This window comes from Anser cygnoides, chromosome 14 (assembly GCF_040182565.1).
Source record: "Anser cygnoides isolate HZ-2024a breed goose chromosome 14, Taihu_goose_T2T_genome, whole genome shotgun sequence".
Taxonomy (NCBI): Eukaryota; Metazoa; Chordata; class Aves; order Anseriformes; family Anatidae; genus Anser; species Anser cygnoides.
Window position 1 is genome coordinate 5,607,910 of NC_089886.1, and position 22,337 is coordinate 5,630,246.

At 39.8% G+C, this 22,337-nt stretch overlaps 1 protein-coding gene and 1 long non-coding RNA gene across 13 annotated transcripts in view; one reads left to right on the forward strand and one right to left on the reverse strand.

The window, feature by feature from the left end:
* The window catches only part of LOC125181970 (uncharacterized), a 66,270-nt gene extending 56,874 nt beyond the window's left edge, over nt 1-9,396 (reverse strand). For all 9 annotated transcript variants that reach the window (XR_010834957.1, XR_010834956.1, XR_010834955.1 and 6 more), the window contains exons 1-2: nt 9,256-9,396; nt 9,031-9,174 (exon numbers count right to left, since the gene is read on the reverse strand). This is a non-coding gene — a long non-coding RNA (uncharacterized lncRNA). The remainder of the gene's footprint in view (nt 1-9,030; nt 9,175-9,255) is intronic.
* On the forward strand, nt 6,137-21,564 carry RUFY1 (RUN and FYVE domain containing 1). Of its 4 annotated transcripts, none has more exons than XM_048057169.2 (18): nt 6,137-6,449; nt 9,820-9,993; nt 10,324-10,441; nt 11,067-11,168; nt 11,487-11,610; nt 12,704-12,762; nt 13,945-14,010; nt 14,482-14,551; nt 15,034-15,135; nt 15,547-15,663; nt 16,117-16,284; nt 17,551-17,648; nt 18,115-18,234; nt 18,393-18,522; nt 19,330-19,424; nt 19,867-19,915; nt 20,120-20,197; nt 20,833-21,564. In XM_048057169.2, the coding sequence occupies exons 1-18, from the start codon at nt 6,179-6,181 to the stop codon at nt 20,974-20,976; spliced, it is 2,085 nt and encodes a 694-aa protein (XP_047913126.1). In that variant the 5' UTR covers nt 6,137-6,178; the 3' UTR covers nt 20,977-21,564. The 4 variants fall into 4 exon arrangements, with proteins under 4 accessions (XP_047913126.1, XP_047913128.1, XP_047913127.1 ...); XM_048057171.2 differs by having other exon boundaries at nt 6,204-6,400; XM_048057170.2 differs by lacking the exon at nt 6,137-6,449 and adding an exon at nt 9,280-9,532.
* Nucleotides 21,565-22,337: the final 773 nt, after the last annotated feature.

Here is a 22,337-nt window from a genome sequence, read left to right on the forward strand (position 1 = left end):
TCCAAGGGTTTGAGGGTTATCCCTAAGTGTGGCAAACCAGCTGTTGGTTGCAGGTCCGCAAGGATAAAAGCTCTGAGGAAAGAAAGGAAAGGAAAGGAGAGAGAAAGAATCACAGAATGACAGAACAGCTTGGGTTGGAAGGCACCTTAAAGATCATCTCATTCCGACCCCCCTGCCATGGGCAGGAATGCCACCCACCAGATCAGGTTGCCCAGGGCCTCATCCAACCTGGTCTTGAACACCTCCAGGGATGGGGCATCCACAGCTTCTCTGGGCAAAGAGACTGTTTCTATTTAAAAAAAAAATCTAGCTAAAGATTTATTGACTTCACTTTTGTTTTAGGCTCTCTAGATATCTTACTAACTAGTATGCAGTTTCATTCACAAAACAAATAGAAAGGAAAAAAAGCCAGGAAATTGCATTTCTCACACTGCCTGCTACAATCTCTTTCATCTGTTTGCTTACTGCATCTTACAGATGGGCCTTAGTTGTAAGACTTCTATTATTTGGGGAGAAGACTTACCCAGTCTGTGCCACATTCTGCTCTCAGGTGCACAAATGCAGTGACACCACAACTATATGCAAGTGCCTAAATGTTCTTTAGTGTCTTACACGAGAAAGATTATTTTAGTGTTCCTATTAAGGAAGAAACATCACTTAACGATATTGTAGAAAACTGAAAATCCTTCATCTAATTCTCTTTCTTCCTTTTTACTGAAGCAGCAAAAGAGTCTGTTGTCTGATTTGCACAGTACCTTGCAACAATTTAATCCCCTCTAGAAGTCTGACATTTTTATAATACCATTACTTAGTAACCTTAAAATAATTTTCCATAAATTTATATTGTTTCCAGTGAACATGCAAATTTACAAAGCTTTTCAGAAAATGACCACATAGTCTAGAACATGGTCTCCTAACCCCTACAGGTCTTTCATGGAAGTTTGCCATTTAAACCTGAAGTCACACTTTTGGGTGACAAGAAAACACAGAAATTGGCAGAACAGTGGGCACCAGCCATACAGCAACACCTGTCCCTGCTGGGCCAAGAGAAGATGACCATGCTCTAACTGGAGGAGAAAGAAGAAAGAACAGTAGCTGCAGGAGAAATCTTGTGCTGCTCTTGAGCCTTCCTCATCTCCTTAAAGAAAAAGGCTGACACTTTTTGGTGGAGCAGGTAATATCTGGTCAGTTTGGCAAGAGAACCACACTCGTGGCTGCAGCTGGCCAAGGGAAGGAAACAAAACTGGTAGTGCAGTTGGATGCCAAAAGGGTACATGGCAGAAAAAATCTGGGAACCACTCACCACAAATAAACTTATTGTCTCAAGATTTTTGTAGCCATGGTATAGCAAATCATGCCAATGGTATTTTATTTGGGAGGGAATTCTGTCTTAATTTGATGTCTGAATTGATGTCTGTTTTTTTTTTTTTCAAACTTTATAGATAACAGATTAAATTTTATAATGAACTTTCAATATTTTCTTTTAAAACATATGACTAAAGTAATTAACACTGGTTTTGTGCAGCATAAAAGTATTTTTCTAGACTTGTCTACAGACTATATCATGTATTTCATTGGGTTATTATTATATCTCAGAACATTTTCTTCTGTAATTTGCAACATACTTCTGTTACAATAATGGAATTCATGAGCTCATCTCTTCAGCTAATTAAGTCCATAGAAATATCCTCAGGTGTGTCAGCTGAAAACTGCATTAAGTAGCAAAAATGCCAGCACACTGATACTGCATTCACATCTTACTAGGATTCAGCTTGTGATCACATTCATAATTCCTTTGATCCCTCTGCCCGTCAGTCCAGCTAGTTCACACCACTTTTATATAACCTTAATAATTATACGTGATCCAAAATTGTCTATAGGGTGCAATAGAAACAAAAGACAAGCTAGTAAAAGGAAAAAAAACGTAACCCAAAACCACACAGGTCATGTAAGTCATTATACCATTCAAACAGATGTACCCTGATTTCTCTTTTGGTCTGTACACTAAACCAAATTATACAATTCCTCTAAACTTCTTGACCCTTGTAAAGTACTTGAAAGTACTTGGAACATTATCCAACAACTTCTAACAGACCAAAACCTGTTGTAAAATACTACCCATTTCAAACCCTAGAACTTGCAAATGATCCTGAATTCACTAGCAGCTAGGATTACATGACCTGTGTGGTTTTGGGTTACATTTTTTTCCCCTTTACTCTCTTGCCTTTTGTTTCCATTACACCCAACAGATAATTTTGGATCACGTATATGTACATCTAGATTCCTAGAGATATATTCAATGGTCACAAGTTTAATTTCCTATAGGAGCTACCCAAGCAACTACTTAACTCCCTTTTCCCAAAATGGCCTGTTAGCACAGCTGGTACCATGGGGCACTACAACTGTCATTCGTGTTAAGACACACGTTTTCTTTTCCTATTTTAAAAGTTTGGTGGCGGAAAGTAAAACTTTTAAAGGGGCATGGTTTTGCCATTGCTCAGTTCTGTTCCAAACACATGGCCACACAAAGATCCTCTCTAAAATATACATGGTAGTTTAAGGCTGGCACAAAAAATCTGGTATTTATACACCCTGCTGGGAAAGTGGCACCTTGTGAGCTATTTGCTGTTTCCCAGGTAGCTTCACAACATGAGATTTGCTCGCAGTGTGTCCTTGCTCTATATTAAATGCTGCTCTGTGAAAAAAGTAGTGCCGTAGTGTCACCTAGTGGGAAGCTCTGCTTGCTGCCTCTGTTTTTACAGCACCAACAATGTGGTAAATAACAAAAAAAAATAATAAATAAAATAAATGGGGTGTTGTTTTTATCTGCCTTCTGACATTCCATGTTCCAGTCTACTATATTGCTGTTACAGGCCTTTTTTTTTTTTCTCTCCTTTTGTTTACTAAAAGCAGGTGATAGTTCAGAGTTGAAAAATACTGAATTTTCCCCAGACTTAATATATATCTGAGGAGTACTTGGTCTTCACTGGCTGATTTAAATATATACTAAACTCTGATGCTGCTCTTTTGATTCCGTGACAGTGTTCTAATGCAAGGTTCTATTCACTATTCTACTCTATCTTTCCCTTTATTTACTAAGACACACATTTCCACCTAATGTTATTTCCATTTCCTCTCAGGAATTCTAATGGCTTGTGAAATGACACTTTCAAACAGCTGATCCTTTCTGTAGTAATGAGGATCGTTTCAAGAAAGGCATTGGTGGGTGTATTTGTATCAGGGACCATAAACTTGTGGCTTAAAAAAATAAATAAATTGCTTTGAGTCAAGACAGCTGTGATAACACAACCGAAAACAATCCTTTTTTTAAGAAAGTTCTTTGATTAGAAGTGATTGGTGATATTAGCTAATTAGCTGCAGGTAGACCAACAGTTAAAACTGTTGTCTCTAGAAGTATGATAACTTAATCACTGTTATAAGGGGGGAATTCATTCAGTGCCATGGAATGTGTTTTGGGTTTTATTGTTTTGGGATTTTTTTGGTGAGTTCCTAACAAAAACATGTTATCATTTGCTAACGTTGTTTTTCCTCAGCTGGCATTCCCTTATTCCAGTGCACAAGGGGAAGAAGGATCTAATGGTTTGTGGAATAGGAGGGAGGGAACAGTATAATGCAAGCTTTGCTGGCAGATGTTACAGGAATGCAAGGTATAACTGACAGCTAATTATAAAGTTCACTTGTTAGCATACTATGGCATTTTTGGCTGAACTAAAATACCTTAAGTGTGTGATTCATTTGAAACATTAAATGGCAAGTGAAGCTTCTTAAACCATTACTCTAAAAATAAATAAATCTGAGATGAAGAGGAATTAACCGAAGACACTGTCTTGGAAAGTGTCATGGTGTGGAAAATTAATATCCCTTTCAAAATCACTGAATGCAAATGATATAGATTCTCCTTTTCTAAAATTAACCATCTTCCATTTTGGCTAGTAAAACTTTTGTCCTAAAGATTCATTTTCCTGATTAAAATATGAGTCCTTCAGGAATAATCTATTTCTGTACTTTAAATTCACTGCTATTTAACTATCTCCAGTTTTATAAATATTTCAATATTTTTCTCTCTCTCTTAAGAAGAAGGAAGAGGGGTGGCAATAAAACTTAAAGCCATGTACAATCTGCATAAAAAGGGAACTGAATTTCACACAGCTCAGACAGCTTCCCGATGACACTTTTTCATTTTTAGAAGCATCTTGTTGATTTCTAAGGATAGGAAAGGCAAATAGCAGTAACTGGGTCACTCAGTTTCCTGACTAACTTTTCAGTGCGTCCTAACATCTTTAAGTCCTCAAAACTTCTATGTTTGTAATTACATGGAACTGATATATATATACTTTGGCACACCTAGAGCTGCGTAATGGGCTCTCAAAAGAAAATGCTGTTTGTCTTCACATGAATGGCAAGAGCTAGACTAGCAGTCTGTAAAGAAGAGACTGCAGTGGTGAAATATCAGCATCTGCAGAAGCCAAAAATAAAAACGAACCTACTTTCAGAGCTAAAAGTGAATAGCGTTATTCATGCATAGTGCCTCTCTTTGACAAAAGGGCAGCTCAAAACCAAAGTAACAAACTTTTTTTTTTTTTTTTTAATGTGCTTAAAGCTGTATCCTAGGTAAACTACATCCTCCGTGGTTGTTTCTTTACTCTGTACACTGAAATGTTTTTTAATAGTGACTTACAGAAAGATGATCACAGACTGTGGTACTTTCAATCACTGTTTTTACAAAGTAGCTAATTGTAAGTCAGTACAGGGAAGTGTAGTGCATCTGTAGCTATTGGAATGACACACTGAGAGGTGAACAGGAGTCTTGGTTTGTTTTTATTTTCAGTAACAAAAACTTTCAAGTCCTATTCTTCAGCTGTATTGAAAAATAATTTATTTAGAAGGTTGGAATCCTGCTTTGCTGCTCTAGCCAGTATGTCCTGACTCTTAATATTGGGTGGATACTAATGGCAGAAAATCAATGTCAAGTCTTACTCAAGTCAAACAGAAGTACATTCATGTCAGCAACAGCAAGAACCTGTGAAGCTATTAGATACTATGGCCATATAAACCCACTGTCACGTACTTCTTGAGTCCACTAGATGGAGTAAAATTTATCTCTGCACCCTTTTAGCAAAAGTAGCTCACAGCCTATACTTAGCTCATATGAATCATGGGTGAATAAGAGGCTGCTGATCTCTGAATTCCCAGCAAAAATGCAAGAGCTTCCTTGTACCTTGTGGAGCTGGAGTTGTTAAACTTTCAGTATCTGAGAAGCCAAGAGGACAAACTCAATCTTAAAACTAGCTTAAAGGAGGAGAATAAATAAGACAAACATGAATATTTCTTTTACTGCAACTGATCTCCAACTCTACTATTCCCTCCCCCCTTCACTCATTTCTTAGGAGGACAAAAAAAAATAAAAATAAAAACTTTCTTCTGTACGGCAAAAAAACTAATGTGCAGCATCTACTACATCATGACTATGTGAGTGCTCTATCTCAGGTACGTACAGTTCCTGGATGGAAAAAATAAACGATAAACCATCAATAGTTGTGACACACACTAAGGCTGTATTTTCATACGAGGGCCATTTCGGTTCCCCTTTATGATACATGTCTTCTACCAACCACAGCCCAAATACATTAAAGAAGTAGTCTTACTGTCTGTAGTTATTTTGTAGTGACAGCGACACAAGCAAGAGCTTTTCACAACAGTGTACCTGTCATTCCTATCCAGCACTTTAATCAAGCTAGGATAACTTGAGTTACAGGCAAAGTAATAAAGATCTTTTTAAGTTTTCATAATACCGCACAAATCCAGGATTTCAAAAGATGGTACAAATTTTCTAATTGAAAGTAATGTTTGGGAAAAGAACGCAATGAAAAAATAATCTGTAGAGCGAATTTTTGTTATTTTGATAACTTGTTTAAAAAGTAAACTCTTGCTCAGTTTACCATGCCCCTCCCTGCTCCCCCCTCCTAAATCTTTAACCCAGAACATGGAACAAACTGCAGAGTTCTGGAAAGGCTCGGCTCGGTCCTGCTGGTGCATGCACCTGCTGTGTAAGAGTCAAGGGGGCTGTGGGTACCTGGTGCCTGCCCTGCAGCCAGCGGGCAGGGCGTGGGGCTGCTGCCTGGAGTGCGCCTGATCAGGGTCATATGACAGAGCGAAGATGGCTGACGGGGAGAAATGCACTGCTGCTGCTGCGGGAAGGCAAGAAGACTTTGAGATCATTGACAAAAACCAGATTCCTAGCGCAACCCAGCTGAAGAACGAGGAAAAAGAGAAAGCGGCAGAAGAAGCGAGGTGGTCTGCTCCGATCTTGTCGCTGGCTAAGAAAGCCTCGGAGAACTTAGCGCTGAGCTATGGCAACGCTCTGAAGTCTGCAGCTTTGGTAGGATTCATATCCAAACCAGTCAGCAATGACAACACAGCAAAAACAAGTATGGTTATGTTTATTTAGTACCCTTGCTTTTATGCTGCGCAAATAAGTTAGCTCCCGTAAGTGGCGTTTCTTAGGGAGTGATGCGTTGTTGTTACTTGGAGTTTGTTGTTAAATATCTGATGCTGCAGGTTTTTATTTAAAGGAAATTATAATGAACAACATAGATGTGGAATTAACAAAATATATTATAACCAGAAGAATCCTAAACTGTTAATATGTCTGGGAAAGTTGACTTTATTTTTTGTGTGGTAGGCTTTTATTAATTCTATTTCTCCCTCTCCCTTTAAATTCAGCTCAGCAGCCTGCTTGTGCTAGGAAGGGTAACAAATCACTTGCTGTGGGGGCTGGCTCAGGGGAGGAACTATGCTGATACTTCTTGCATAGTTTTAATGTCAGAAAGTGGACAATTGGACTAAAACAGATTTGTTATAAATCAACTATCCTAAAAATAGCTTTACTTAATTACAGCTTGCTTTACTAAACATCTGTATTCATCAGTATTGTAACCCTACGGATTTATGGAACAGATTTCTTAAAATGGAGTTAAGAAGGCTTTAGTGGGATCCTTACAGAAATTAGATCTCAGTAATACTTAGAGCATGGAAACAAAACCATTCAGATGTAGGAATGGGATGTGTTAGTCTTGTATTCCAGGCTCCCAGGCTAGTTCTTGATGGTTTGGGACCAGTGGAACTCAGTTATGCTAACTGGTTCAGGCCTTCTTGTTTTCAGTATTAAGTATTCAAGCTGCATTTCTCTGGGGATGAACCATAACTACATGGTGGAATAAATCATTGTTGATGGACTTTTTTTTTTTTGATGAAAATACTTCAGTGTTACATAGGCACGTAGCAAGAGTTCAAGATTAATCATGTCCTGAAAAAATATAGATTCCTATCTTTTTGTGCACTACAGTCTCACAGCAAACCTAGATGCCAATCTTGAGCACCTGGGATTTAACCTGAGGCAGAATATCTCACTACCTTCAGCTGCATTTGAAATAATGCTCTGAATAGACATAATTCAACACAACACACGGTATTTGGTGAGAAGTTGGGAAAACAATGTTCTCCTTCTTGAAGCAAAGCTCCCAAACTTAATGAGACTTTTACCACAACCCTTCAGCCTCCTATCTCTAAAGTAAGGGAATACAATGCTACCTTCCCAAATTGTTCTAAGTATCTTGATAACATGTTGATGACTTACAGAAAATTCCAGAAGAAAAACTCGTTCATAACTTACGTGATTTAGTGTCTGGTCACATTATATCTATTCAGCCCTCCTGTATAAAGAGCTTTCATATCAACTTTGACCAAGCACTATATGTATTCAATTTAAAGCACATATTTTTTAATAATATGTGGTCTGCCAAACTACTTGTGGAGAACTAGATAAAGAAGGCAGCAGGGAACAAGCTGTTAAGAGTATTTATAACCTCTACCTCCTATTTCAGATCTGTTGATCACGTGTAAATACTGCTGCACACTACACACTCAGCTGGACAGATAGAAAGGGGAAGGTACATCATAAACCCATTTTCTGCCTTTGATGAAACTATCTTGCCTGGCTGGGAAGGCAGGAGCTACAAATCTAAAGAATATGAGTCAAGAAAGACTATGTGTCTTAAAGACCAAAAGATGGAGAATTGTCAGCTTTTCTTCAGGCTTCAGTATTTTCCTACTTCAAGGTGTGCTAAATAGTGTACAGTAAACAAGGCATGGGGCTTCAAAATGATGATTAAAAAATCAGTTGATTAAGAGACTGTCTGATCATGTTTTGAAAAAGATTGCAGCATATGTCTGGGATCTTTTGCACTTGCGTAATGCTTTCTAATCTTTGAGGTTTGACTTTCATAATCTGCCTAATACCTGGATACTTTGCACGTACCTACTAGTACATAGTTTTGCAAAAGGTGTATTTGACTGTGTAAATTTGCAACAGTCAAAACAATTGTTCAAATTATTATTTAAACTTAATACAAATCTTTAAGAAGACCCTGTTTAACTAAAATTTGAGTTCATAAAGAACATTTCATACACATTATTAATTTTTTAAGTCTTGTGAATAATACATGTGTATCTCTTGAGCAAGTCTTACAAGCTAAACATTTCTGATAAGTTCAAATTCAGGAAACACCCAAAATAACTTGATGAGCGGCTACTGAATACTTCAACAAAGCCACAGATTTCCTATTTCTAGTGAGGTTTTCTTTCTGTTTTTAATGTATAACTTGACAATGCTGAAATCAAAATTCAAAATACTACAGCCCTTAAAATCTTCAGTCTCATCTCAGACATTACAAGTAATTTTGAGGCATCCACTACATTGACTGAAGATATTGAGAGAGGCAGGCTACTGGGAAGACAAGAGCTCATGTGCTCCATTATTACTGATATCAATTTGATTAGGATAGCTGTTTTCACGCTTTTCATAAGGAAAATTTTTGCTCAATCTTAATTCTAGATTACCATCCTGTTCAGAAGAAGGTAATGATGAAAATTAGTATCTGGATAGACTTCTGCATGCTGTTAGTATTAGTTCTATCAATCTTGCATGTGATTAACATAGGGGGGGTCTACCTGTTGCACTTGGTCTTCTGTAACTGCTGTTTCTGCGGGGAGTATGGCCCCATTTGATGCACAGCTGACACCAGGAATCTCCTAACGCAACGTCCCTGTCTCAAAAGATCACTTAGGTGTAGTGGTGGCAGCATCTGTCAGCACCTGTGTGAAGATAAAGTGGCAGCTGGCAGCCTGCCTGCCTGCCTTTTTTTTTTTTTTTTTCTCGCTTGTTTTGTTTCTTACCCCTCATTCAGGAGGAGCACATCTCTCCCCTAGCACGAGGGGGGGAGCCTCACAGCAGGGCACTGAGGCCCCTGAAGGCTGCGGGAGTCGGCGGCGCAGCTCCCTGAGGAGCCGAGGCCGCCAGGCGGGGGAGCCGGCGGCACCGCGGCGCGGCCCCAGCTCGCTAAAATGGCGGCGGCCTCGCGAGCACCGCGAGAGGCGCGGGGCGGGAGGCGGGGTTGCCGTGGTAACGCAGGAGCCATGGGGCCTGGCCTCGGGGGCAGCCCCTGCCCCGCAGGTAGGGCCGGGGGCGGCAGGGCCGGGGATGGTGGGGGCTCCCCCGGTGCTGGGGCTCCCCAGGCCGCCGTGGTTCTCCCGCCGTCCTCGGTTCTGGAGCTCCGCGGTCGTGCGGTGAGGGGGGGGCGCTCCCCAGCGCCTCCGGAGCCGCTCACCTCAGCAAGATGGAGGCCGAGATGGGGAGACAGCGCTCCCCGCAGCGCCGGGAGGGGGCAGGAGGAGCGTGTTGCTGAAAGAAATAAAAATAGGAAACGCTTTTCTTTTTTCACCCCTGTCCCCGCCGCCCAGGTGTGCGATACCACGCCATGGAGGAGCGCGCCAACCTGATGAACATGATGAAGCTCAGTATCAAAACCCTCATCCAGTCGGCCCTCAGCCTGGGCCGCACGCTGGACTCGGACTTCCCTCCCTTGCAGCAGTTCTTCGTGGTGCTGGAGCACTGCCTCAAGCACGGCCTGAAAGGTGGGCACCCGCTCCCCTGTGGTCTGACTGCCACGCTGAGGAGAGGCAGATAACGGGGTCTGTGTCGTGTCTCCGGTGTGACTTCTTGTGTGGTTAATGTCAGTTGCATACCATGAACCGTGCTAGGCAGCCTTCCCGATTATAACTGTGTTTTTACCCTCTGGCATATGCCGTGCCTCCTAAACTGTCAAAGTATTTTTAATGCCCCGTTTCTATTGACATATTAGGAGCTGGCAAGGTGAAGTAAAATGTGGACTAAGATTTCTGATTCTGGGTTGGAGGTGGAAGCTTGTCGGTTCTCATCACAAACTTCTCTGTACACTCCCTTAGTGAAGAAGACCTTTATTGGGCAGAACAAGTCGTTCTTTGGTCCTTTGGAGCTTGTGGAAAAACTTTGTCCTGAAGCATCAGATATAGCGACTAGTGTTAAAAATCTGCCAGAGTTGAAGTAAGTTGATTGTTGGGGATTATGTGTTTCACTTATACTGCCGGGTAAAAGAATCCTTTGGATAGTCTCTTGCACTCGGTAATGAGATCTTTTTCCCAAAGAGAAAAATAGGGTCTGTAGGAGGCTTTGACTTCTCCAGGAGATAAGGAGACCATCTCAAAATATTCAGTGCTTCTGATTCAAGCAATGCTGTCCAATTAAAAACAGTATTTGGAAACTTCTGTGAGCTTGCTAAAAATAGCTGCAGTCTTCAGCTTTTTTTTTCCTCGTTTCCATCACTTTTATGGCTGTGTCTAACATTGTGCATGTTTGTATTTCATTTAGATAATTTGGGATAATGAAGGGACTAGTGTTATGTTAAGAATGCATGAACAGCTGGGTTATAGTGCTAGTTGAAAGTATGTAAAATCTGCATAAACTGGAAAGATCTACAATGTACTTTCCCTTCATGGAAGCAATGGGATGTACTCAAATGCTTCTCTGTTCTGGAGACGTTTTATTTCCCCTGCGATTTCTTTTTTTTAGTAAATAACTACCTTTGTCTTTCTTCGTAGAGAGGATTTTGAATTGCACAGATGTGCTTAAACTTTTTGTTTTTACCAAAACATGCAGTGTTTTATTTTAGGACTGCTGTGGGAAGAGGACGGGCTTGGCTTTACCTGGCACTCATGCAAAAGAAGTTGGCAGATTATCTCAAAGTGCTCTTGGACCACAAGCATCTATTAAGGTAACAGTACAGACACACGTACGTTGTATTCACTGAATGTACTTGGATTGCTGTGGTAGGAGGTCATTAATTGACCAGTTGAACTTCAAGCTTCTTCTTGCGACCTGCAGAGGAACAAGTTGTTCGTTGTTTTTGCAGTGCACCTACAGTTGCAAGTATTTTCTGTGAACGTTCAGCATCTTCTGCCTTGCACAGTAAATTAGTAAGGGACTGATTAGCTGAGCTTTATAAGGACTACATTACTATTTAAATTGTTTCAGTGATAGAAGTACCATTAAAATTACGATGTGCCGTGATGCCTTATAATATTTCTTCTAGTGAATTTTACGAGCCTGATGCGTTGATGATGGAGGAGGAAGGAGCAGTCATTGTGGGTCTGTTAGTTGGACTGAATGTTATTGATGCAAACCTTTGCTTGAAAGGAGAAGACTTGGATTCCCAGGTGAAGATTAAGTTTAAATACAATCGGTTCTTTAAAGACTCCTGTAGAATTAAGCACATAAATGTTCTACTGAGACGCGTCCAGAATTTCTAAATCTGTTCTGCAGCCAGGGTTTGTCATTTGAAGTGGACATATGAATGCCTTATGAGAAATCAAACGTTAGATGAGCTGAGATAATTACGTGAGATACATTGTCAAGATCAGTCTGCTAAGAGCTATGGGAGGATTCATTTTGGGTGTGTTGGTGGTTTTCTTTCGGTTTGGGGGTGTTGGGGGAGTGATGTCCCATATGTCTGCTGCTTTAATGAAACAGACCAGGAGTTTAAGGAATGTTTTGAGATATTTGTGGCCCAAGCAAATGAATGGCATTTTTGTTTAATGTAATGTTACGTTGACCTCTGCATAACTTATTGTATCGTGTAATTCAGTACTATGTCCTGTTTCAGCCAATCTGTTTTGTTTTTAAATTAGGCAAATTTTGACAAAATGGGTCAGTAGCATTGCAGGAGTCTAACCTTCTTTCTGTGCTAGAAATTAAAAATGTATGTGGCTGTAATTTAATTATTATTAACCTTTTTCTTCTTTAAGAGAGACTGTTGCAGAAGTTGTTGAAATTACATTGCCTGTTCTAGAAAATATGAACATGGCTAACTATTAATCTCTTTAACAAAATCAGAGAATTACTTAAATGTCAGGTCCCTGTAAGAAGATACTGTGTTTGCTTGTAGAAGGCCTGATTTAAGGTGTTTTGTTTTCATTTGGTGGGTGAAGACAGGAATGTCCTGTGTAGAGGCTCATCACATTTCTCACACTGACAAGTACATAAGTATCCATCACTTCCAGTAGCAGTTTATAGAAATGCTGTCAAAACTAATAACTCCTGGGAAACCGAGCACACTGAATATAGTCATTTTGATGTTTTTATGACAAACACTGACATGCGAGTTTGTTTCAGTTGTGAAGAGTATAGGTTTTATCTGTCTTCCTAAACCTAAACTTTAGATTTTTACTCTTTTCCAAATGTAAAGTAACGTCAGCTGCTACTCAAGAATTGCCCTGTGAAAGTGTGTTAATTATTAAATATATTTTTCAGGTTGGAGTGATTGATTTTTCCTTGTACCTGAAGGAAACGCAGGACAGTGATAGCAAACAGTACGTATTGTTAAGTTTTTCGAAGAACAAAGCTGACAGATCTGTGGGAACGTGTCAGTGCTAGAGATCTCAAACTCTTTTTAATCATTCAAAAGAGAATCCTACATAGATTTGTTATCTAAATAAAAGCATGGTAAAGGTTGAGGCCATGGCAATTTTAACAATACATGTGGGGAGTGTTCCGAGCCAGGACCAAATTAAGAACACACAATTTTAGGTAGTGTATTTCTTGATCTTGATCTCTTGATTTTCTTGATCTTTAGTGTATTTTCTTGATCTTTATTTCTTGATCTTGATCTTTTTCTTGATCTGCCTGGGCACCTTTTGTTAAGTGCTTTGTTTTTCTGCACTATTGCAGAAATGCTCTCAATTCAGTAGCTATTTCTGTGGGAGAGATCAGATACAGAGGAAAGAAATACTTTTTACTGAAGTGTTAGGTGAGGAATAGGCTGCAACCGTTAGTATTGCTGTATCTGTAAGACCTGTAGTAGATAGAGACTTTATATAGTTTGTTCACTTCCTGTACTTTAGAGCACTTTACTGTTTAGCTGTCGATGAGAAACAGCAATACAGGTATGAGGTATGAATACATAAAATACAGGGAATATGTCCATGAGACGAGTGGTATCTTCAACCATTCTAGCTCTTCTTAAATGAGAGACTTGCCTTCTCGTCCATACTGTCCTTTGAAAGTTGTTACACTTCACATTGTACAAATGAGTGCTTTAATTAGTTCACTTTTTTAACATTAAAAGCATACTCCAGTTCTCTTCATTCTTCATGTGTTTGAAAGCGAAACAGAAATTGTCTTTAAATAAAACAATGTGCAAAAGTACGTACCTTCTAGAGCATCCAGATACTTTCCTCCACCCCCAAGTTTAGGAAATATATTTTTTTCCCAGGCTTAACATGTAATATAAAATAAGTCTGTTAGAGAGGACATGTGACACAGCTTTCTAATGCTGTCCTTTTGCCTCTGAAATCATAATGGTATTCTAGTACTTTGCTTATCTTTGGGACAAAAAGTCTTCTTACTGCTTCCCAGTCTAGCTCAAACACAAGTACTTTTAGAAGAAAAAGAGGAAAGGTTTGCAAGTCTATGCTGAAAATCCTAGTACAAATTAACACTTTCAGATAAAGAGAATTATCTTCTCAATCAATAAATTCTCACTTTACAATTAGAGATGGAGGGATTACTGCTGTCCTTGACCAGAAGCATTATGTAGAAGAACTTAACCGGCATCTAAGGTAGGATTTTCATCTATTCTAATGTATAAACACTCTATTTTCCATTACGACATTAAATGTCTTTGCCGTCAGTCACGTAGATTCTTGTCTGATAATGAAACGCCTTTTCTGATTCCTTGCCAAAGACCTGCTTTCATTTTGTAATCTTACTCTTCTGAAGGCAAACGGAACACAAAAACAAGTCTGTGTAAAAATAGTTGACCGTTTTGAGGCTTTCTAATGGAAAAAAGGAGATTTTGGAGATGAATTTGTGATAGAAGCATCTCGAAATTTGTTCTTTAGATGGAGATGTGTTCTGCTTACAAGAGACAACTCTCTTTGTTCTGTTCTGTTTTTTTTTGTTTTTTTTTTTTTTTCCCTAGCTCACCGAAGTATTTCGTCGTTAGCAAATACAAGTATGGTTGTGGATAAGAATAAGTGTTGAACATTGACACTTCATGTATTGTTTTTATGCATTTTTCCTTACTGCAGTTGCACAGTTGCCGATCTTCAGAACAAAATAGACTGTTTAGAGAAGACTAATTCAAAGCTGCAGGAAGAGGTTTGTGTCTGGCTGTTAAATATTTCTTAGCTCTCTTCTGTTAGAGGTAAAACACCTGAAGAATTCACCATAGGCTTAAACTGTTTCAACTGGTACTGGTGTAGTACAGAGGACTGATAGGGCTAGCGAGAGTTGGGACACGTGGCCAGCTCTGTGGAAAGGTTTTGTTATGTTAGTAATTAAAATGCTTTTGGATACTTACTTGTTGGACTGGTTTCCTTAATCAAGGTGTTTTTCTTGCAGGGATTTCTCCACCCCAGAATAATCATATCACTAATGAAAACGATTTGTCCCTCTTCTCCCTGCTCACACACTTATATATTATTTGTCATGTGAGGAATAGAAGTCAAAAAAAAAAAAATCCCAGTTTCTGGGAAGAATGAAAAGCTCAAGAGGGAAAGTGAGAACTAACTAACTTTAGAATTCATCCTGGTGTTATATGCTTGTACATTGACAAAAATATACATATGTTCTTTTCTTAGCTGGCAGCAGCAACTGACCGAATTGGATCTCTTCAGGAAGAGCAGCAGCAGTTAAAACAACAAAATGAATTAATTCGCGAACGGAGTGAAAAAAGTGTAGAGGTAGGACAATGATGTAAAGATGGGGATCCTTAAAATAAGCAAGCTCTCTTGTTCAACTGGAGTTAGTGCTCTTGAAAGAGCTTTGAACTGGAATGCAAAGTACCACTGTTTAGCACGCTACTGTAAATCGCTGTTTATTATAATATGCACATATATTGGATTTTGCTGTTCTCTGCTACAGACTTAAAAATGTGTTTGCAGAAGGGAGACAGCAATAGAAACGTTAGAATGGTTTCTTGCTATTTTTACTCTTTGAAATTTCAGTTTATTGATGTTGGCTAGATTTTAATCATAAAGTGGTAGGATTTTGCTTGAAGTAGCACGTTCATTCTTGTGTGAAACTGTTTCTGAGGTACACTGAAATTATATAGCTTTGTAGTCTTATGTGGCTTTTGCTAATGTTTCTTACAGGTAACAAAAGAGGATACAAAAGTAGAATTGGATACTTACAGGCAGTCACGGCAGGGTCTTGATGAAATGTACAGTGATGTCTGGAAGCAGTTGAAAGAAGAAAAAAAGATCAGGCTGGTAAGGAAACTTCCTTATAGAAAGGAAAATGAAAGATCCAGGACTGTGTACATTAAGGTAGCATTACAAATATAAGATGTATGCTGTGCGCTTCTTGAAACTACTCAGAATTCATAATGGGTTTAGAAGCAAGATGCTGGACATAGATCACTTACAGCGTCTGTACAGAACTGCAAATCTGGGCTTTTGGAACACTGAGAGTAAAAGGTCTTCCCCTGTTTAAAAATGTACTGGGATTATTACAGAAGAGGCTAAGATAAAAACAAAAAGAAATGTAACTGTGTTTATGGAGGAAAATATGGTATATGGACAAGGGTCACTTCCACAGTGAACTGCCGGTTAATGACTGGTAAAGAGACTGACAAGGCTTGCTGTGTAGGTTTATATGGGTTTTGGAAGTACTTATCTGTGGCACATGGCTACGTAGTAGTAACTAGGAAATCTGTTTGTAAGGAACTAGAGAAAGAGTTGGAGCTACAGATTGGAATGAAAACAGAAATGGAAATTGCCATGAAACTTCTGGAAAAAGATACTCATGAAAAACAAGACACCCTGGTTGCGCTTCGTCAGCAATTAGAAGAAGTGAAAGCTATTAACTTGCAGATGTTTCACAAATCTCAGGTACGTACGTAGCGGTGAGTAGAAAGCAGCTGGAGTGGTGGACTTCTCGTGTTGATCATGCATAAGGTGTGCATATGCACTTACGTGCATCTGAAGTAATAGATGCAGCGATTTTCTCAGGAATATCTATTTTAGAACTGGGGAAGGAATTGTTTATTTTTTTTATTATGTTTCATTGTTATGAGATTGGCTGTGTTTGGAAAGAAAGGGACTTTCCTTCAGAATGCTGTGTGGTGTGCTATAGGATCATCCAGGAAATGCTGAAAGAGTTAGGAAGAGAAGGAGAGCTCTCACAGGGAAGAAGGTGGTTTTAAGGGTCTTTGTTTTAGCCACTGAAATCTTTAAAAAATGTAGTCACTTAATACAGCCAAGAACTGTTTTGCTTCTTCTTCCCATCTGTGTTGTCTTGCTTTTCACTTAACAGTTTACCATAGAAACCAACAACAAGCTTCTCTAAACCAATAGAAAATTAAGTTATTTTTGTCTAATTTCTGGAGTCTGTATCCAAATGGTCAACTGAGTGCTGTAGCTAGTGAAAAGGCAATGCTGGATTTGAGAAGGGGGGAGCTCTGTGGTCAGGACTGGTCATACACTTGTAGACATTTCTACAAGGAAATAATGGAGTGGCAGTATTTGCACAAAATAGGCAGAGTTTGTGTCCATTAATGAAACAGGGGTTTAACTACACTTCCCCTCCCATCTCTGGTGCCGGAAGTCCAAAGGTGACTTCTCTCCATTTTTATGGACTGTTTCCTGATGTTTATTCAGGCTTTTTCCAGGCCTTTGCCTCCTTCACAGATGCACATAAACTTGCAGAGCAATGGCCAGTGAAACCCCGGTGCTGAGGTATGCCTTTGCTTTGAAAAGCAGAATTTACTTGATGTGAAAAATGCTTTTCTTTGCTTCCTAGTTCCCCACCCTTTAAGTGCAGCTGTTTCATTCAAATTGTAGTAGTAACATAATCGATATGCTTATCCTTACGATATAATGTGACAATTTTCTTCTTCAGACTCCTTAAAAGATTTCTGGCTTGTAGCTGATCTCATGAGTCAGAGTTCAGTACACTAAAGTGTTTTTCTGAACAAAGCAAGTCGAGGAGTGTCTGCTCGGTCATTATCAGCATTTTGTTTGTCTTGTTACAAACCGTGCCTATGTCTAAATGGAACGTACAAACAGTCTTTATCTAGTGACTGACTTTCATTAAGCCCTAACACTGTGCTTTACAAACTGTCTTACCTGCAGTATCTATTCACTTTATTCCTGCAGAATGCAGAGTGTTCATTACAACAGAAAACAGAAGCAATATCTTCCTTTGAAGAAAAAACAAATGAGATGATGTCTTCTATGAAACAAATGGAAGAGAGGTACTTACAAGCTCAACACCACTCATGTCAGCAGAAATGTTCCAACTGAGACCTTTATAGAATGACCTTGTATTTCTCCATATAACATTATCAGTTATGTCTCCTATAGATATTTGGGTATGCATGCTAGCGTGATGTTCTTTTTTTTTCTCCCCATTATCACTCTGTACTTGTCTGTTCCCTTTTCCCAGGCAAACATACACATAGTTGACTCATTTGAAAATCATAGCTCTTTTCATAGCAGACTGTTTAAAAATGTGTTGACCTTAGATAAGGAACAGCTATGACTCTTGATTTTGTGTTTTGCAGAAACAGGTTTTTTCAAAAACTCAGTTGTCCTCCACAAGTATCTTCAGGCTTAGCTTTCTGTAAAGGCCTACATTGTAAATATAAAGGAACAAAATGACAGCAAATAGATATGGAATATGTGAATTAACAGCAAATGTACATGTTCCTTACTTTGTAGATTGCAGCATGCAGAAAAGGCAAGGCAAGCTGCAGAAGAAAGATGCAACAAGATGAAGCAAGAGCTTGCTGGCAGGCTTGACACTTGTCGGCAACAGATGTCCCAGCTGGACAGCAAATGGTATTTCATCAGTGTTTTTTTTGTTGGTTGGTTGTTTGCTTGTTTGTTGTTGTTGTTCTTTTTTTCCCCTTCTACCATTTCTTTAAGAAGTGCTGTCCGTAAATACCATAGGATATTTTCTGCTGTAGGGTTTCTCAGAATCAATTATTTTTCAATAGCTCAACGCTGGAAAAGGAGTTAAAATCTGAAAAGGAACAGAGACAAACTTTGCAAAGAGAACTACACCAAGAGAAGGATGCTACCTCTCTGCTTAAAACAGAATTGGAACAAATGGAAGGACTGAAAAAGGTATGCATAGTGCAAACATGCCCAGTGTTCAGATTTAAAGCTGACTTGAAATGAATGCAATGCTCGCATCTGTAGCAGATTAGTTGTTTCTGTACCATGTTCATCTTCTGAGTGGTTTCAAAAGCTTGGCTGGTGTAATACAAGTCTGCACATGAAATGCCAAGAGAAGGAACTTGGAGCAGTACAGGACTCAGGCAATTAAAACAGCCTTGCTAGAGATGGCTGAGGAGGTTGCTATCTGAGCTGCCTTAGCTACGAGTGCCTGAGCCACTTACCAGGCAGCCAGATGAAGAAGGGGACAAAAACCTCAGCAGCTGCCCCATGGTGGGATAGCCCTGCTCGTGGGAAATGGCAGGTTCAGAGCTTTCAGTGACTGTAAGAATAAGAACACGTTTTCAAGCATTCAAACCAAATGAGTGAGATGATTTGTTTTTAACATGACGGTTCTTATGAACCTAAAAAGAACTTACTGCTGTGTATCTAGCAGTTTAGAGACTGAAGGCACAATTGCACATCAATATCTGTCTATATGCTTGTGTGTGGCATAGGACTGCTGCGGTCTAGCTATGTTCAAGGATGGTTAAAGCCTGAAAATTTTCCTCTCACTGGTAAACATGATTAAATGACTTCATTGTATGCTGTACAAGAATCCATTGGTAGTTCACTCATGTAATGCTAAAAATAAAGCCTTAGAATTAGGTAGCTTTGTAAAGGAACTTATGCTTGTGAAATGCTTGGGTATTTTGGGTAGACTATGTTATGGATCAGACTTGGCACATGAACTTGATTTTGTGCTTAATTTTACAGGAACTGAGAAAACTGCAAGATGAGAAGCAGCAGTTAGAGAAGGTCTGTGAAGAACAGGAGCAAGCTCTTCAAGAAATGGGACTTCATCTCAGCCAGTAAGTTCTAGGAGTCAAACTACAGGAAGTGATGTGACTTGGGGGACAGTGTATCAAACTAATACAAATAATTCTAAAACACGTCCAGTTGTATGTGAGAATTTTAAGGAGGAAATTACTATACCCAGGGAAGCTAAACAGCCACAAAGTAAAAGTGAGGGAAGATCCTTCAAGCTAGCTGAGAAACTACAGTAAATGGGAAACCACGGTTCTTAGCGTAGAACTCTGCTTTTTCCATATTGCTTCTGACTATACTGAAAATGGGGTTTTTACCCCAAGGTGACAGTGTTTCCTGGTGATACTAAGTGGTTCAGAGCTGTAACAGTGAGCTGACTGAAAAAGAGTTTAGATTCAGTGGTTGGACAGTGGAATGGCAGGTAAAATTCAACACAACAAAATGGAAAGCCATGGAGAGGGAGTAATTTTTTATTTTTTTTCTCAGATCCAAGCTGAAGATGGAAGATATTAAAGAAGTAAATAAAGCACTAAAGGTACTCTATCACATGGATATTTTCATTAAACATGAATTTCACTTAAAACTTCAAATTTCACCACAGTTAACTCCTAATTTATTTTATCCTACGTTAAAAAGATGGCTTTTGAAAAATACTGACAATTGGTTGGCAAACTGCTTCTGAACTTTATTTTATAAATTTATTTTTATCTGTACTGATGGCTTTGTTCCAATTTCATAGGGTCATACCTGGCTGAAGGATGATGAAGCAACACACTGCAAGCAATGCGAAAAGGAGTTCTCTATCTCAAGAAGAAAGGTAGTGTTGTTCAGGGCGTTTCTTCTCCTTTTCTCTCAGAAAACAGGCGCTGCGTGCTGTTGCCTAGTTTGCTAAGGAAAACTGAGGCTGCTTCAGTTCCACATCTTGTTTTCAGGAATTCTAGTTACCATACCAACAGGAAGTCTTTGAAAAGACAGCTTAAACAGCTGTGTGTTCTGCTAGGGCCCTTTCCTTGGTAGGGAGTTGGTGTGAGCTGTGTCCCCTGTGGTGTGCTTCACCATACAGTTCTCCGAACTGTACGTGAGGCAGACAGCAGCGCTCTGATGGGCCGTGCTCAGTGCCTTTCAGGCACAGGGAACCTCCTGCTCCTGCAGGGGGAACGTGGCAGCCCAAGCGGGGCATTTCCGCTGTGTAGAGCAGGGCTTGTGCCCCCTGTCCTCTGGGAGGTTTGGTCCGGGGTGTGCCAGGGCAGGCAGGGAGCACCAGCGCAGCCCCGCAGTACCTAAGGGAAGCTGCGCTGGGTGCAGACCTTGCGGCTCGATGCTGAGCTCTCTGTGCAGGAGGAAACTGCTGTGAGGGGTGGGCTGGGAAGTGGAGGACGTTAGTAGACTCTTTATGTCTTCAGTATGCTTATTATTTAGGCAGTTGTTCTTACTTTAGCTCTTTGTTTGTAGCACCACTGCAGAAACTGCGGGGACATCTTCTGCAACACGTGTTCCAGCAATGAACTTGCACTGCCATCGTATCCTAAACCTGTCCGTGTCTGTGATACTTGTCACACCTTACTACTTCAGCGGTGCTCATCTAATTCCTCCTAAGGCTTTGGTGACCTCCAAGGGACCACTTTAACATTGGAAAAGTAGCCATTATTTTTTTAATTGTGAATTCTAGGCACCTTCTGTGCAGCACTGTCTGCTCTCTAGTATTTTCCACTGTTGGATAGGTCAGTGTAAAAGAATGTAGGGATTAATTATGCAAGCTAATCTTTCTCCAACTGGAATTACTGAGAAAAATTATCATGTAATTTCCATTAAAGTTCTATTTGAAATTAAAATGCACACTCACTTTCCAATTTTTATAGACAAGGTATTTGTACTAAAATTTGTATATGGCATTTCTACGGTTATACCTAATCCCTCTAAAAGCTGTTTTCTTCTGCACATTAACTTCACTTCCTCTATGTTCAGCATAGGTGTTCCTGTTTGTTATACTGGCTACTGTACAGTTTTGTATTTGTGCTGAGGAATGTCCGTTTATGAATTACCTATGGAAAGAGCTTTATCCGTGTAAATGAATGTGCCTTCAGTATACTTCCTAGTCAAAAACTGCAACTTAACACTTGTTCTGAAAGTGGCTGTGAACACAGTATGGTAGCTGCACAATAAAGCCTTTTGCAAGAACTGAAAGTAAGTGAAGTTCTGGTTTTTAAGAGCTGAGTCAGTCATGGTTCCTGGAAAAGAGGGGTCTTGTGCTGTGGGCAAAGGCTTTAAAATACAGAGACTGAAACACCTCTAGAATAACTATCAGCTCCAGCATGCTTAAACATAGTATTCCCTTGGGACAGGCTGCATAGAGCCAACACTGAGGAAGTCTGAGGAAGTAACTGCTGCTCTTCCAAGAGAGGAAGAAGTGAGCCCAGCATGTTGAGACCATATACCAGAGCTGCTGTTCAGATTGTGTGCCTTCAGGAGCAAGTATGGTGCTGCCTTCTCTCACAATTCCATTAGTTACAGACATCTGTAATAGCTACCATGTCACATCAGGGGAAGTTCCAGTGCTCACAGCTAGTAGTAGTCTTACACTGCTTATAAACCACATCTTTAAGCACAGTGTTTAACAAATTGAATTTATTGAAACATGGCTGCACTAAGCTTTAGCATCCATTGATCCAGCACCTTGGCTCTAAAGAACAGCATCACCTCCCAGCCACCTCCCAGCCCCCCTTTGCAGCTTTAAAACCACATCAAACAGGTACAGTCGCATAAGCTTGGTCATGTCACAGCCTTGTGGCATCCTGAACCCCCTTGGTGGCAGTTCAGCACCCACAGCAGTAGGTGGCACTTTTCTTTCCTAACCCCACTTTTGGCTGAGAAACAATTGTCACTTTAATATCCCACAAGGCCAGCTTTCACATGATAATTGTGGTTAGAAATAGTCACAATACTTCACAGCAGATGGA